The 15,637-nt window shown below is 37.8% G+C and overlaps 1 protein-coding gene across 3 annotated transcripts in view; it reads left to right on the top strand.

Moving 5' to 3' along the window:
• Window positions 1–15,637, top strand: part of LOC117396881 (collagen alpha-1(XXVII) chain B) — a 155,717-nt gene that overhangs the window by 79,671 nt on the left and 60,409 nt on the right. For all 3 annotated transcript variants that reach the window (XM_059005748.1, XM_059005745.1, XM_059005747.1), the window contains 2 exons: window positions 10,445–10,498; window positions 12,445–12,489. In XM_059005748.1, the coding sequence (XP_058861731.1) occupies window positions 10,445–10,498; window positions 12,445–12,489 (99 nt within the window). The remainder of the gene's footprint in view (window positions 1–10,444; window positions 10,499–12,444; window positions 12,490–15,637) is intronic.

Here is a 15,637-nt window from a genome sequence, read left to right as displayed (position 1 = left end):
TATATCACTTATTACTTTGGTTATTTGTATTAAGAGACAAGACAGCACCCAGTATAATCAATTTTTTCTACTAAATTTGGTTAATTCAGTGCCTATGTGTCATTTTGTGTCACGTGAGCCGGATATGAAGAGACACAAGAGGCTTGTCAATTAACCTGCTTCCCTAGCATGATAACATTTAGGAACAAAGTGCCCAGATCCCTGTTCTACAGAAATGTGCAAACAAACAGTTCAGCAGCATGTGTTCCATGATATTAGAATAACAATAGCGTTTACTAGCAAGAGCCTTCCTAGACTTCATGAGAATACTCCACTTTCCCTTTCATAATATCACCAGTGTGCTCACAAACTCTCCTCCGTCATATACAGTATATGCTTCAAATATTTGAACAAATCCTGTTTCAAACTAATAAATGCCTGAATATTTTTATGGGTTCATGTACCAGACTCAGATGATGGGCTAATGAAGTTTGCTGTAGAGAATTAGATCATTGTTTATTTCATAAGCTTTTCATAATCCTACAGTAGCCCCTCTCTAAACTGGACATGTGTGTCTGACATAAGGAGGGGTCAGGTTTAAAAACAATACAGTAAAATAGCACACATACATTTATAGTGCATTTTAAATGTAAGTCATTGCACTGAAATAACAATCATGTATAAATCTGTACAGTAGGCCTATACAGTATACAGTACAGCAGTAAAATCAAATGAACACCTAGCACACTTTTTACTTTAGCCTGTAGGCTAATGGTAACACAAAATAAATCATGTTGCTGCATTGTACACATTGGTGTACAATGTGAATAAAATATTATTTTAAATTGAAAATAAATGATTTTTTTTTTTCAATTATTATTTTTAACTTGGCCTACTTAGTAGCCTAGACAATTAACACACAATAGATCATGGTCCTATACAGATGCTCAGAATGAGCTGGAGGGGTTAATGGCGCATGTGTGCAGTCTATTGCTCCCAACACATTGGGGGAAATCAGAAATGTCGTAGAAATTTGTTTTCCAGGCTTGTAAGTAAACCCTGCTTTTAGAGAAAAATATGTATTTGGGTGTTCGTCTCAAATGAATTGAGCACAACTGGCAACGCACAAGAAAAAGCAGACTGGGAACTGCCAGCAACAGCTACCACAGTCCCCTGAAAGGACCCAGAGGCATGATAATGCAGGGTGGACAATAGTGTGACCACTGCAGGGATAGCATAGCTTCTCTGGGTGACAGGCTCGAGGTCATATTTTAAATCAGACACCAGCTCAACAATTATGTGGCTGCCGAGACTGTACCTGTGCTAAATTTGGTCTTCATTTAAATCGAAGAGGGTAATGCGGGTGGGACATACCCTTTCTCTTCTCATCCTACAGATCACTCTGTAAGGTTTCTGCCAGAGTAACAGTGTAGAAAAAAGTCCTTAAGTGAATACACACAAGTCCAGACTTTAGGAAAGGCTTTGGTTTATTTTCCATCTCATACTTCGTTACTCCATCCTCACAATCAAGTGTATAAACCACAGATAGCCAATATATGTATATTATTGTAAGAGTTCCCATATCCCTGCACAGCTGTTAACCCCCATGCTGTACTTGTTCCACTCTCTTCTCATACACACGCACACACGCTTCATCTCCTCCGCTGGGACGTGGAGTTTGACGTCAATCTCTCAGGAGCTCCAAACCTTAAAGGTGCAGAGCTAATATTAATATACAAGGGATCATTACAACTTGTTCTTGCTGAAGACAATGTCTCCTTCTTGCTGCAGTCACAGCGGCCATGGTTAGGGGATAGTGTTTTTCATACTGCCTTTTAAAGGTTTGCTAATTGCGACTGTTTTCACAAATTGATGCAATTGTAAGTGTCGCAATTGCCAGCAGCTTTATTATCTCATTAACACTAGAAGGACCGGAGATAAACTCATACCTAGAAGCCCCGCAGCAGTCTTTCTGACGACTATATTCAAAACACTGTAAATAGTATAACAAAAGGAGAAACAGTCGGATGTAATTTAGTTTTTTTTTTAAATTGAGTACGTCACAAAAACATCTGAACAGCCGAAATATATATATCATTTTACAACATACATATTTATAAAACTGAAACGATAGCAATACATTTTTAACTTTTCAACAGCAATTGGTTTATTATCAGATGAGCAAAAGCTACAGAACAACATAGGTAAATAAACTTAGAAAAAAGCATTTTACAGAAGTACACATCACAAGAAATTATAAAAAAGTCTAATTTATTTTTCTTTTTTTCGACAAAAGGGTATTCCTTTACCTTGAGTCTAAGGCTGTTCACAGTCAACACAGATAATGTGCTTCGCCACTCTGCCTTTCTGCACAGGGCACAGCTGTCCGAAGTTTTATTTTTATTGCACTTGCCAACCTGGCATTGGCATCTTTTGTGGCTCTCAGCTGGGTTGCCAGCTTCAGCTGTGGGTACACACTTGGCAGTCTCCCTCTGTTCCAAATGCTTCTTGTGAAGCTGCTGTGCTAACTGTAAAATATATTCTCTCCTTTTTAAAGTACCCAGGAGTTGATGGCTGCTAGGTCCAGTATGTTGTAAAACACCTGAACAGACCACTGTCGGGAGCCAGCTTCCACGGAATACTTCCGTGCCATCTGATCCAAAACATCAACTCCATAATTTGTTGCTTTGTAAAACTCCACGGTCTCTGGTGTTTATTTTCACTAGTCCCGATGCCAATTGACTGACCAAAGCAGCGCAGCTGGCAAGCAGGTGCCAGCCTTCAAAAGGCTGATTGAAAACAATAGACTGTCAGTCATTCACTCAGGCAGAGAATAGAGTAGAGACTAACCTGATTACACATTGCAGACTGGTAAATAAAAATAATAACGTAGAATACTGTTCGGTATAATCAAAATGCAATTGTTTTCTGTTTGGCCGTCAATGTGACTGCTCCCAGGGCTTGTAGGTGTAATGTAATATATCTTCTTTATTTCTGCACTCCCGCGTTTCATGGTTTGTGAGAATAATACATACGGACAGAAAGGTACATGAACGCACAGCCCCATATGTGTTACACGACTGGAGAAAATTACATTTTAAAACCAAAAACCACCAAAATGACTGCTGCAGGGCTTCTAGTGTTAAAGCACTTTGTGATGGTGGTCCACTATGGAAGGTGCTATATAAAATAAATATTGATTGATTGATTGATTATAATATTTGAGAATCTCCACCCCCTTAAGGTTGAACTACAAAAAAAAACTGCTGCCGCAAAGCATTTCCTAAAAAGTCGCTAATAGGATTGCGCTTGATTAGTACATTTCACCCTAGACTTCCAACTTGTGACAGGCGCATCACTTGAGTACATCTACCCCTGAGTGTATTGAGAATACTGGTATAGTAACTAGAAGTAGAGTTTCTGTTTTTCGGTTTTAACCGGTAAACTCGGAAAGAACACCAGAAACAACTACTTATTCTGTGTTAGCTTAGCATGTTAATGGCTTGATACCTCAACACTTCAAAACTCTAAAAGAATACTTTTGGGCAAAAAAATTTATCTCCTTAATTCCAATTACTCGTCTTGATGTAGCATTTGGCTCTGTTGTTGCCAATAGAGAGAAGAGGGGTTTATTTTATCTTTTATCTGTAATAAAAATGTTAATAATACACACAGTACAGTAGTTTCCTTTTTAGGTCTCTCTCTCGCTCTCTCTGTCTGCTGTATTTAATTGACAAGGCAAGATTTTTTTTTTCTGACAGCGACTCATTTTGTCGGGGTGGAAAGGAGCCAAAATTCCCTGGGTCTTGCTGCCAAAGTCTACTTTGTACTCCCAACATGTATTGGGGGTGGGGGAGGTTACTGTGTGTGATAACATTAATAGGCAGGTTTCAGAGCATAGGGATAAAGGAGAACTAAATCAAATGAAAATATCATGTCTCCACACATTTCCTCTTCAAAATTCCTGAAACTGAATCCTAAAAGGTCACCAAACTTAGAAAGAGCCGCTGTCAATAGTTGCATAGTTGCATGGCCTTTGTTTGGTTGGTCCTCCGCTTCTATACAGAATCGGAAACCCTAACTCTTCATTTTGAACGTTTAGTTACAGGTGATCAGCTCCTCAAGTTAAGGAAGCTAAACTCGGGTGGATCTGGCTAGCACTTGTATGGCGTTGCGTTGTTGAAGAAAGTGATGTCGTGGCTCAGAAGTCAACCTTCAGATATAAAGATTACTAGCCTGGGTTTTTCACTGCCCCTTAAGCTGTGTTGTAAACACCTTAGTGATGTGATCGAATTTAAGAATAATCGCTGGCTTTTTTCTAACACATTTGTTTTTAATTTTAGTTTTATAAATTACATTTATTACTCCACGGTCTCCAGAAAGACAATGAATTTTGAACAGTTATTTTAGTATATTACTGTATCTGGTGACTAGGAGCAATCTGTTGTTGTTTTGTTTAAAACGTTTTCCTTGTGCGAAATGGTCCCTGGTTTGGATTTCTCTGTGGGGTTTTTTTCACATCCAGTATGTGTTAAAGCAGTGTTGTACAGTATATGTTTGTAACCGTTTATAAATGTGTTAGCCTCAGTGCTAGATCTCCCCAACAAGAATCTGCTTGTGTGCAATGTTTCGCAATAAGCATCAAATCAATATGTAAACAAGCCAGCAAAAACTTAACAGGAGCAAGTGTTGTTTCTTAACAGTTTTTATGTAAAATCCATTCTCTTCATAGGGCCCAAAATATCCCAACCTTCTAATTCTGAAATACAACGCAGAGAGGATTGATGTGTATTTAATAGAACTACACTCTGTCTTTGTACCCTCTGGTTGTAATAACAGGAAACGGTTAACGACCTTGCCTCGTGGGGTAATTTCCACTGATTTCTGTAGACCGCAATGCTAATTACTGTCTCTCAACAACAGTTCGGAGGGGAAAGAGACGCTTGGAGACCAGACAAATAGTGGAAATGGCTGTGATTTAACAGACTTGCTACAGATGGTAATTCAACTTTGGTGGCTAAACCAAATGTAGTTTTTGGACAAATCTTGCCCATTTCACTCATTCTGTTTACACTAGTCTCCTTGCCTTTTCATGATATTTAATATTTGAATTCACTTTTATTTTTCAGTGCTGAAGGGCAAGGTTATCCTGACATGACCACAAGCCGATACTGTGTGGATGTTTGAGAGCATAAACTGGTAGTCCCGCGGGATTGTTCTGGTGGTTTGCGTGTGTGTTACCTTATAAGGAATGGCTGTGTTGCACCGCTGAGTAGTGTGAACTGCTCATGAGAGCCGTTTCATATGAACATTGGAGCCTGCTTTATGTTTATCAACACTGGCACCAACTATAATTGGTTGGCATTAAATTAATACACTTTCTTGTTAAGATATGCAGCTGTTCTTTTTAGCATTTGACTCCAGTATATTACTAACTCATATTAACAGCAACAATGCCAAGGTAAAGCAGTCTAGGCATCTAATATATATATATATATATATATATATATATATATATATATATATATATATATATATATATATATATATATATATATATATATATATAATATGTGTGTATGTGTGTGTGTGTGTGTGTATATGTGTGTGTGTATGTATATATGTATATATATATATTATAATTTCAGAATAAGGGCCATTACATAATTGACAGAAACAGCTAATACACTTTAAATAGCTTTTAACTCCCCAGTCCTCTCTTTTTATATTTTGTAATTTCCTGGCCAGGATAGTACACATTAGGTACTATAATCACTAAGGCCATGACATTACAAAGATAAGTGACGCCAAGGGATTATCACAATATAAAGCACTGTACTTTTGCTAAAGCAGTTCACAGAAAGGCAACCTGTAGTACAAAAATGAAATTGTAATTCATTCCATTACTTTAATGTGTAATACTTTCTGTACTAGTGCATACTCTACTATATTCCAGGTCCCTCATTACAGTTTTGATTGATCTCCTAGGTTGAGTTGACAGAATTATTGAAAAGTTAATGGTATAATTAATCATCTGGTTTTTTGGGTTTAAAATCAATATCGTGGTGCCAAAGATTGGATTCCCATCATCATCATGAATATGGTCACTGGTAGATATGCTTGTTCAGTAAAGGCACACTGTTGGCAGCAGCGAGCTCCGATTCTCCCCGTTAAGCTCTCACAATGTCCTTAGTCATTGCTGCTGGGTCTTGGGATGGAAAACCCCTGCAGTAGTCTTCAAAGTTGAAGGCAACCTGGGCCAGCTGCCAAGGAGGATGCTTGGTGAACCCCAGGGGCCCCGTGCTGGATACTTCAGGGATACCCGTTTGTTTGATAATGGCAGCCAGCTGAGCAAATTGTTCAGTCTCCATACGCATTCAGATCTGTAGAAGCACAGACCACCTCTTTGCATGTGATTCTGTTTTTAGCTGTACACTACCAATTAACTTCAATTCTAACACAGTTTTTCTGCTTGGCCGTAGTCTTCCACATGTTCATAAACACCCCAGGAAGATGCAGTCAACCAGGCATTGATCTAGCTACATTCAGGCAATAGTCCAATTTGAAAAATGCCAGAGAAACGTGTGTCAGAATGAGGTAATGTGTGCAACAGTTACAATACACAATTATGTTTATTAAAATATTGAAGTGGCAAGATTTTTCAAACTACTTTTTTATAGCCAAGCCTTCAATAAAACATGCCAGCTATTACACCCTTATATTGAGTAACGAATTACAATTGGAATTCAAGCATTGTTTCCTGTCTGTTTTAAATGTAATTATAGTTTGAGGGTGTCTCAATACCATTGCAGTCTAATATTTAACAGTCACTTTGCTTAAGATCCTTTTATTCTGCTACAGAGTTTCTGTTGTCTCATCAGTGTCCCTTATCCCAGACTGTTCTTTTACATGGCAGAGGCTGCCCAGTTCATAAACACAGAAAACAAACCTACATTACCCACAACAATGACAACCCATTTCCCGTTTGCACACTTTGGAAAGCTGTGATGGTTGTAAAACAGCAGCTAAGAAAACGAAGAATACGCACAGCAAGAAGGGAACTTGCATTTCTGTTGGTCAGGGTGGTGACTGGGTCCACGGGAGATTCCAGACTGTGCATTCAGCTTATCTGTGGGTGTGAGAGAGAGCTTTCTGGGCTGTAATAGTTTCATTTGCTGGAGTATTGTAAGTAAGCACAAGAGTTCCTGTTGGTATTGTAACCTGTTTGCTGTTTCATTGGCTGCTTATGATCTCAAGGAAAGTTTTGGGAGCCAGACATTTTATAAGACCCTGGGAAAGTGTCCCAGTGCTGACAGTATTGTTCTTTCAAAGAAAATCTGGCCCCACTTGTCATCAGTTGCTCACCAGTATTACAAAGCATCTGAGCTGAGGGTCTGTGCGCAAGCAAGCTTTCCTCTAGCGAATATTATTAATGCCCAGATTGGAAGAAAAATATACAGCTCAAGTAGTCAAATGTTCCCTTCCAGCAACCTTAAAGCAAAACTGTGGTCCATTGGCCAATTTTAGTTGCCAGCTACTGATCTCAATTCTATAAACATCTCAGCTATTGCTTCCAGGTGGTGTATGTTTATTTTCTTTGGGTATCTGGTTATGTAGTTCGAGCAATACATCGTCTGCACGTTTTTTTTTGTTTTTTTTTTGTTTGTTAATCTTGTCCTACATTTTGCCTACGCAAATTCATGTCAAGTTCAACCCTGTTCCATTGCAAAGAATCAATCAGACAATAAGAAACATATCCGCTGATAAGGCATACCATAAGAGACAGACACATCAACTTGTCTTTTTTTGTTTATTTACTGTTAACTATTTACTAGCATGTAACCAAATGTTGCTCATGGTTGTGTTGGTATAATAGATAGGTGTTAATATAGTACACCCTGAAGAATTAACTAATTTTGCTTCATAAAGTCGAATGAAACCTGCTGTATAATGTTATGTTAACATATTGAATTAGATACCGCTTTGAAGTTTTCCATATACTTAACGAAAAACTGACAAATTGAAAAATGCGACATTTTGAAATCTAACATGAAATACCGGTACTGTCCTACAATTAAGGCTTCCGGTGGACTTTGTTTTATCATTTTGTAGTTTTATGTCTCGGTCCTACAGTTCTAGGTGATGCAGAAATTTTGGCCATACAGTAGCTGTATATACCATATTAATTTGAATTAACTATAGCGTTTATTTTAAATTGCTAAAAACATCTGCAGCGGCGCTTATTCAAGGGCGGCAGTAATTAGAAGTACTATGGTTTTCAAAAGGCGCAATTTTTTATTGCGGAATTTGAAGGAGGTGTATTTTTACGTTTATTCCTGCGGATACAGCTTGATCAGGATGCCAAAGAAGCCCTTTAACTTTACTGAAAGCTGTTGAGCTCGTCATTATTATTATTAATTCTATGCATAACACTCCCCCACTCCCCCTTCTCGTATTTTGAATGGTTCGGTCCAGAATCAGCTCGTCTCACTGTCCTATTGCAGCTGCTTAAGAGCGAATGAGACTGAGGTTTTGAAACAGAAGTGCTTCTGTTTGCAAAAAAAGATGTGAAGGCCACCGGTACCCTTTATTTGCTTGTTTCGATTTGAGTTTTATCTTTTAAATAAATGTTTAGCTTATTTTATCTACTTGATTTCTGATATATGGGTCTAAAAATAAGAACTGTTGCAATTATTACATCTAATTGTAAAACGCTGACACCTGAGCACAGTGCTGGTTTTGGCCCAGGCGAGAGTGCTACTGAGCTAGCGATTTCCCCAGAATAATTTCTGCAGGCCTTGTACTCTGTTCTTGTAACATTTGGTCATAAAGCACAGTAAGACCGGAATGATGCATGTGGAAAAGTCTGTGTCAGCAAATATCTAGTGTTCCTGGATAATACCACCGGGCTCAGCTTCGGCATTTCCCGCTGGTCTGAACAGAATAAAAATCTAGCATGTTTCACACATTTGAAAGTATTTTACAGTGCATTTGTGGTTTGAGACTTTTTTATTGTAATAGTGGGTTTACTTGCTAATATGAAAGACGTGTGTGTGTTTGTGACTTTTCCACCCTCTACACTGCAGTGTGTATCTATCAAAGCTCTTTTACTGAAAATAAAACTGGCAAACCAAATCAGTTTGGTTTAAGGCCGCTGAAGGTATTTTCTTACTAGTTTTCAACATTGCTTGTTGTGTTTTCCATTCATATATATATTTATTTTTTTGCACTCTTGAGTAAACAAGACCCCGTCTTGATAAACAGAGTCCATTGTGTTGTGAAATGTGGCTTAATACTGTTTTAGATGCATGTAGAATGCATGCTTGTGTTCCTCTACTGTATGTTAAACACATTTATATCTACAGCTAAAATGCCTCCTTATGTCTGTAAACTACATTCTTCCATATTTTTCTCTGGTACTTTAAATTTGCTAAAGGTAGTTTTAGCCACAAACACACGATTCCTTCCTCTTTGAAAATGAACTAGATAGGCTTGCTACTGCTGTTTGGAAGGGGTTATGGTTGTATACTGCTATTGTATGTTTTTCTTGCAAGAATGGCCTCCATGTTAATGGTATATGAATGTCTAAAGTAATTGGAAGTTAAATCGAAGGGGCTGCTGCTGAGAATTGTTTGCTTTCTCTTTGGCGATAATTGAAGTACATGACTTTGATTTGTACAGTGTTGCTTCTCAATGCTGTGAATTAATTCCTTTGTAATTCACTGTGAGGTTACCTTATTAGAAATTATTTGAAAAGGGATTGGCACAGTACAAATTGCTGTCTAGGCTCAGAATCTTTAATCTTTTTTAAATTGGCTAATCAGTTCAAACTTACTCAGACACACCTGGTTTAAAAAAACTAAAAATCATTAGTCTTAATTACATCTAATGTTTGCCTGTAGAAGTAGGACCACATTTTTGGACTGAGTAAACATGTTTTCAGATTAAAGTATCAATGTGCTATTATTAAGTTTCTTTGAAATGTCATATGCTATACACGACCATTCATCAAAAGTAGAATTTCCTTTTCCTATATGCTTGTTATATTACATTACAGTGTGGCCTCAAGGAAGTAGTACAATTCATTTTATTGGAGAACGATGTGTTTAGAACTGGAAATGATTGATTCAGGGATGGAAATAAGACTCCTATTGAAGGTGCTGATTTGCTGAACACCGTGGCAAATGGAATAGTTAAGTTGACAATGTTTATGAATGTGGGTCATTATCTTCACGACAGATATGCACTTGTTTAAATACCATTATAGTAAATGTGTTCCTTGGCATTGGTTTTAGTACCATTTCAGTTTGAAAGGTACACTTTTACTGACAAACGCCACAGCCAAACAAAACATGGAGTCACCTATTAGCAAGTGTTTTATTTGCACCAAATCATGTGTAATGTTGAAATCTCCTCGTAATGTACTGTATGAAAATGATAGGTGACATCATATTTGTTTGTTTAGGGATTTCCAGGTGACTTCGGAGAAAGAGGACCACCAGGCCCAGACGGAAACCCAGTAAGTCAGAGCATTTCAAACCTATTGCACTGAAATGCAGTTCTTTTCTGTTCTGTTCTGTTCTATTGTGTTTAGAGTCAAAACCCGTTCCAACACCCACATGGGGGGTGCTGGAGGCTGTAACACAAAGTGGTTGCTTTAGAAATTATTCTGTGACATGATTATTGTTTTTATAAATAATAACTCTAAATTAACATGAAACATATAAGACATGTTTATAGCTCTAAGAAATACATTTATAGCTCTGTAAGTGCAGACATACTACACATTTCTGTGGTTTGTAGTAACCATTACAAAAAGCTTAACATGTATAGGTACTATTAATCAGCTACAATTAACTAGCAGCAGAATGGAATCTTTCATTCTTTATAATGCTTGTATTTGTATATATAATGCAAACTGTGTTTGGTTTGAGCTTAATGCTTTTTTTAACTGTAAACACTTGAGCCAAGAATTAAGATTCGTTTAACAGCAGTTAAAATATGCTCCCTTGTTTATTTTCCAGGCCTATTTTAAGATTGCTTTAATCTCGTTGCTGTCTGCCAAACACTGGACCACAAACCTTTCTGTGTTTCTGCCTTTAACAAGTCCAATCTGCTCATAGTAACAAGGCGTTTAGATCCCTTTGCTTTTAAACTGAAGACTTTCTTGCTCTAAAGAAGCAAGTCTGTATGGATTATATATCAGCGATGCAAAGCCAGCATTAATTTGAACTGCTTACCATTGAATTATTGAAAATTGAATCCATCTGCATTAAAAGATGTGATTTTTGGATCTTTGGATGTGCTCTACTGCCTGTTTCCAATAGATTGTTGGTCAGACAGTAGTCCTTGCATCTGTCAAGTGATCTGAATGTAATTTATCTTGCATAAAAATTCTGCTGAAGAATGAAGTGATCAATGATACCAGTTATCTAATTTTTTTACAAACTTACACTGCATAGTATTGCATGCATTGGATGCGTTTTCAACAGGTACCTGACTGGTTGGTTTATTTTACTAACTCACCAAGGATCGCCCAGCTAAGGGGCAGTTAATTCATTCTGCGTGCTTGTACTTCCTATCCAGTTCTACAGCTGAGCTGAGGCACAGGGCAGTCTTGTAATGGAATGGGATGCATGGTATGTCTGTGGTGGAGCCAGGATACAAGCAATGGTTGCACCTCTTAAGTTAGTACTTGATTAATCAGATAATCAGGCTTTCAGTCTTATATTAATAGCAACAGAAACTGTCTAATTTACAACACTTTCATTGGAATCGGCAACATAAATACAATTATCATCATGAACTCGACCTTTGATGCCCCACAGTAAAGTGACTGTGTAAAGCATAAGAAGAGGAAGGGAAGAGGGAAACATATTTTATTCTTTAAATACCACCTTTTTGTTTTGCAGCCTTTTAACACCTTTTTTTTTTTTTTTAAACATTCTCGGTCCGGTAAACATTTCTCCAAACCCCCCTCCCCCCCCTTTTTTCAGCGTTGTAAAAATGATACAGTTACTGGACTTTTATTTCAGAAACGTTATGATTGAAGTATGCTTAGAGACTTGCTGTTTGATTCGTAACAAAGCTGCTTCCTTCAAACCTGCAAACCTGCACCTGAAATCACCGGTAGCCGCTGCATGGCTGTAACAGCTATCTCTCCACACTGTTTCTTTTATCCAGGCCGCTGGTATGGGAGGAAGTCGGCCTCACACATAACTGTGGGCTAGTGGAGCAGGACAACAAGTGACTCTCTGTCTAAAACCAGGCCTCCTTTCATTAGCAAGCTTTCTCGAGATGGGAACTGCAGATTGCACAAGCTATCAAGGGACAGCAGTGAGGTCTTCCCCTCCCCACTCCCCCCTAGCCCCCTCCCAGCTAGCTTCTCTGAACACTGAGTCACTTTTCAGAACCGTATTTGTTTAGAAAAGAGCCAATAACCTCCAAAACTTTATTTCCTTTTAGGGAGAATTGGGAGCCCCGGGTCCTTCTGGAGTTTGTGGACTCATTGTAAGTATACACATATCTGTTAACTGCTTCACCCCTGGAGTTCATCAATGGATTTATTAAACTTTCAATTGCCATTATTAAGAAAGACCTTAACCTTTTGGCTTTTAATATATACCTAGCATCAAAAGAAATGTATCACTATTATAACACATTTATTTTTGAAAAAAAAATAAGGTATATAAATGATGGACATTGACGAAATGTTTTTGGTTTCTTTTTAATCACTCGATCATTCATGCTTGACCATGACACGCTTGAGTGACTATGACTGAAGCATATGGACTTAATCACCTAATTAGTGAGACAGTTGATTGGACACTGGATATGGAGTGGTTTCAGCTGTTGAATTGCAAGCTTGAATAAAAGCAATAAAGAAAATCACAGAAAAAAAAATGCCACGTCTGTCAAGAGAGCAGCGCCTTTGTGCAATCAGCATGATGGAGGCTGGACTAGGGCAGCGTACTGTGACTCGCCGTCTTGGGTACTCAAAGCCAGCAATTTCAAACCTGGTGAGACGGTATAACCAGACACACTCTGTCAATGACAGGCCACAAACTGGGAGAGCAAGAGTCACAACACCTGCCCAAGATCGACAGATCATTTTGCAGCTTCTTCGTGATGTCAATTGTTAATCAGCAGAATAAAAAGTCACAGCACCTGCTCTAAAACTGATTTTGTCATTTTTCGATCACATCTAGTGAATTTTATCCAAATATAAGTGAGGTTTCTTTTGATGCTTAAATATAAGTGGTACGTTTCTTTTGATGCTCAGTATAGTTATTATAATTGACAAATTTCAGTGGACTGCTTGTATTTTAAGTGTGTTTTTCTGTATTGAATAAGGCCAGCCAATACATTTAGCAACAATGGGTTTTATGTGGTTTAAAGGTGGCGTTTTATTAAAATTTAATATTATATTGAATGATAATGTATGTGGATATATAAAATGAGGGGCCTGACTGTTTGTTTGAGTGCTTAACTCCATATTAACATAGTGTTAGCCAGTGAGAGCTTTGAAAACAGAAACATCTGCTGCGGTCATACTTTTATGATCGGATTTGTGGATTAAAAGGAAAACCCCAAGACGTGAGTGGGCTCCGGCGCAGGTTCTGATCTTCAAGCCCTAAAAAACGCTTTCTGAGAGCTGCAAAGCCTTTAAAGACTACTTTACCACCACATAGTGACTTTCAATTTATGTTGTACAAGTTTATCTGTACCCATACACTATTATAGCACACCAAAATACCACTAATTATTGATTAAGAAGCCAAAAGACAATTAAAAAAAAGTCACTGGGTGTTTCAAAACAGAAAAGCTGCTTTTATCTTAAGAATGGTAAACAATATTTTGTTAACTAAAAAACGGAATTCTTTGTATGTGTGTGTATATATAGCTATGAAATAGCAATATTGCTATCTCCAGTGAATTTAATTTTATTTATATATTTATTTATTTATTTATTTAACAACAGGTGTTTAATGGCCATGTGAGAATATATAATTGAAATAAAAAATGTACTTTTGTCAAAGTTTTATGTTTCCTGAGACACCTACAACTATGGCCAAAAGTTTTGCATCACCTAGAATTGTAGGAGATGATATTATTATTATTATTATTTATTTCTTAGCAGACGCCCTTATCCAGGGCGACTTACAATTGTTACAAGATATCACATTATACATTATTTCACATTATTTTACATACAATTACCCATTTATACAGTTAGGTTTTTACTGGAGCAATCTAGGTAAAGTACCTTGCTCAAGGGTACAACAGCAGTGTCCCCCACTGGGGATTGAACCCACAACCCTCCGGTCAAGAGTCCAGAGCCCTAACCACTACTCCACACTGCTGCCTTACATATGATTCATTTTTATTTAACATCATGTAATCAAAGAAACTACAAAATTATTTTGCAAAAGTACCAGAAGCCATAATAGTAATACAGTATTTCATGTTGGATTTCGAAATGTCAAATTTTTCAATGTCAGTTTTTCGTTAAGTATATGGAAAACTACAAAGCGGTATGCAATGCAATATGTCAACGCAGCATTATTCAGCAGGTTTCATTCAACTTTATGAAGCAAGATTAGGACATTCTCTATACAGGGTGATGCAAAACTGCTGGCCATAGCTGTAGATGAGTAACAAAACACTCATTAGAGATTACTCTGCTTGTCTACAGCAGAGTCAAGACTGCAGGGTCACAGAGCTCTAAAACAAGGGATCAGTGGTGCACTTTCTAGTGCTTCACTTTTTTATATTAAAAGCAGATATCTCAGAGCGTCTAACTTCCCCATGTTTGTATCATGTCTTCCCAACAGCAAGTCTTATATGAACACCTACAAGGCCTTTGAATGTATGGACATGTCTTAAATGTGGAACACTGAATTACAGAATTGGAAGCTGTTGTGAGGAATTGAGCCCAGAGATTCCATAGCCTAACTGTGCAGTGACTGAGGAAGCAGGCCGCACAGATATTTCTTTTTCCCTCTAAACTGTCGCTCCCAGCCTTTAAAATACCCCAGCTAAAACACTGCCGTACACATTTAGCATGCTGATCTGTCCATAGGGATGTTAGGAACCTGTGTTTACAGCAATTTAGCTTTTAATAAATCCTCACTGAAAGGAAGGAGTGAGACAGGAAAGGAAACTTTCACTCACGATGAAAGAATAGACACTGTAATACAGTCTCGAAATCAAGTCTGTTCTTCCATCACCTATCAAGATTTATGGTTAAAAAAATAAGACAAGACGGTATTGAGATTACTTAAAAGTTCAATTTAAGCATCAAACATTGCCGCATAAAATGTGTCCTCTTTCTTAAGTTGTACAGTGTGCGGCACCTAATCAAGATACTGATAATCAGGATTTCTGCTTAAATGGGACAGAACTCTGGGAGACGGCTCTTCTCAATACTATTTATGTTGTTTAATTGGGATGTTACTTCGTGTAGTTGGTATACGGTATTTTCAAATGATGAACGAAGATCACTTCAGAGCAAGACAGGTTTGCGTAGCGCAGTGCAGTGATTTACGCGAGTATGTGATTACACTGTGACTTGCGTAAACCATGTTAAACTCTTGAAGGAGCTGGAGTCTCCTGTGGTTTCTCAGGCTGCTGTGGCAAAGAAAGTTGGCGTGTCAAC

The sequence above is a fragment of the Acipenser ruthenus genome, chromosome 31 (genome assembly GCF_902713425.1).
Source record: "Acipenser ruthenus chromosome 31, fAciRut3.2 maternal haplotype, whole genome shotgun sequence".
Taxonomy (NCBI): Eukaryota; Metazoa; Chordata; class Actinopteri; order Acipenseriformes; family Acipenseridae; genus Acipenser; species Acipenser ruthenus.
The sequence above is the reverse complement of the archived record's forward strand: the minus strand, read 5'-3'. Positions and strand labels throughout refer to the sequence as shown.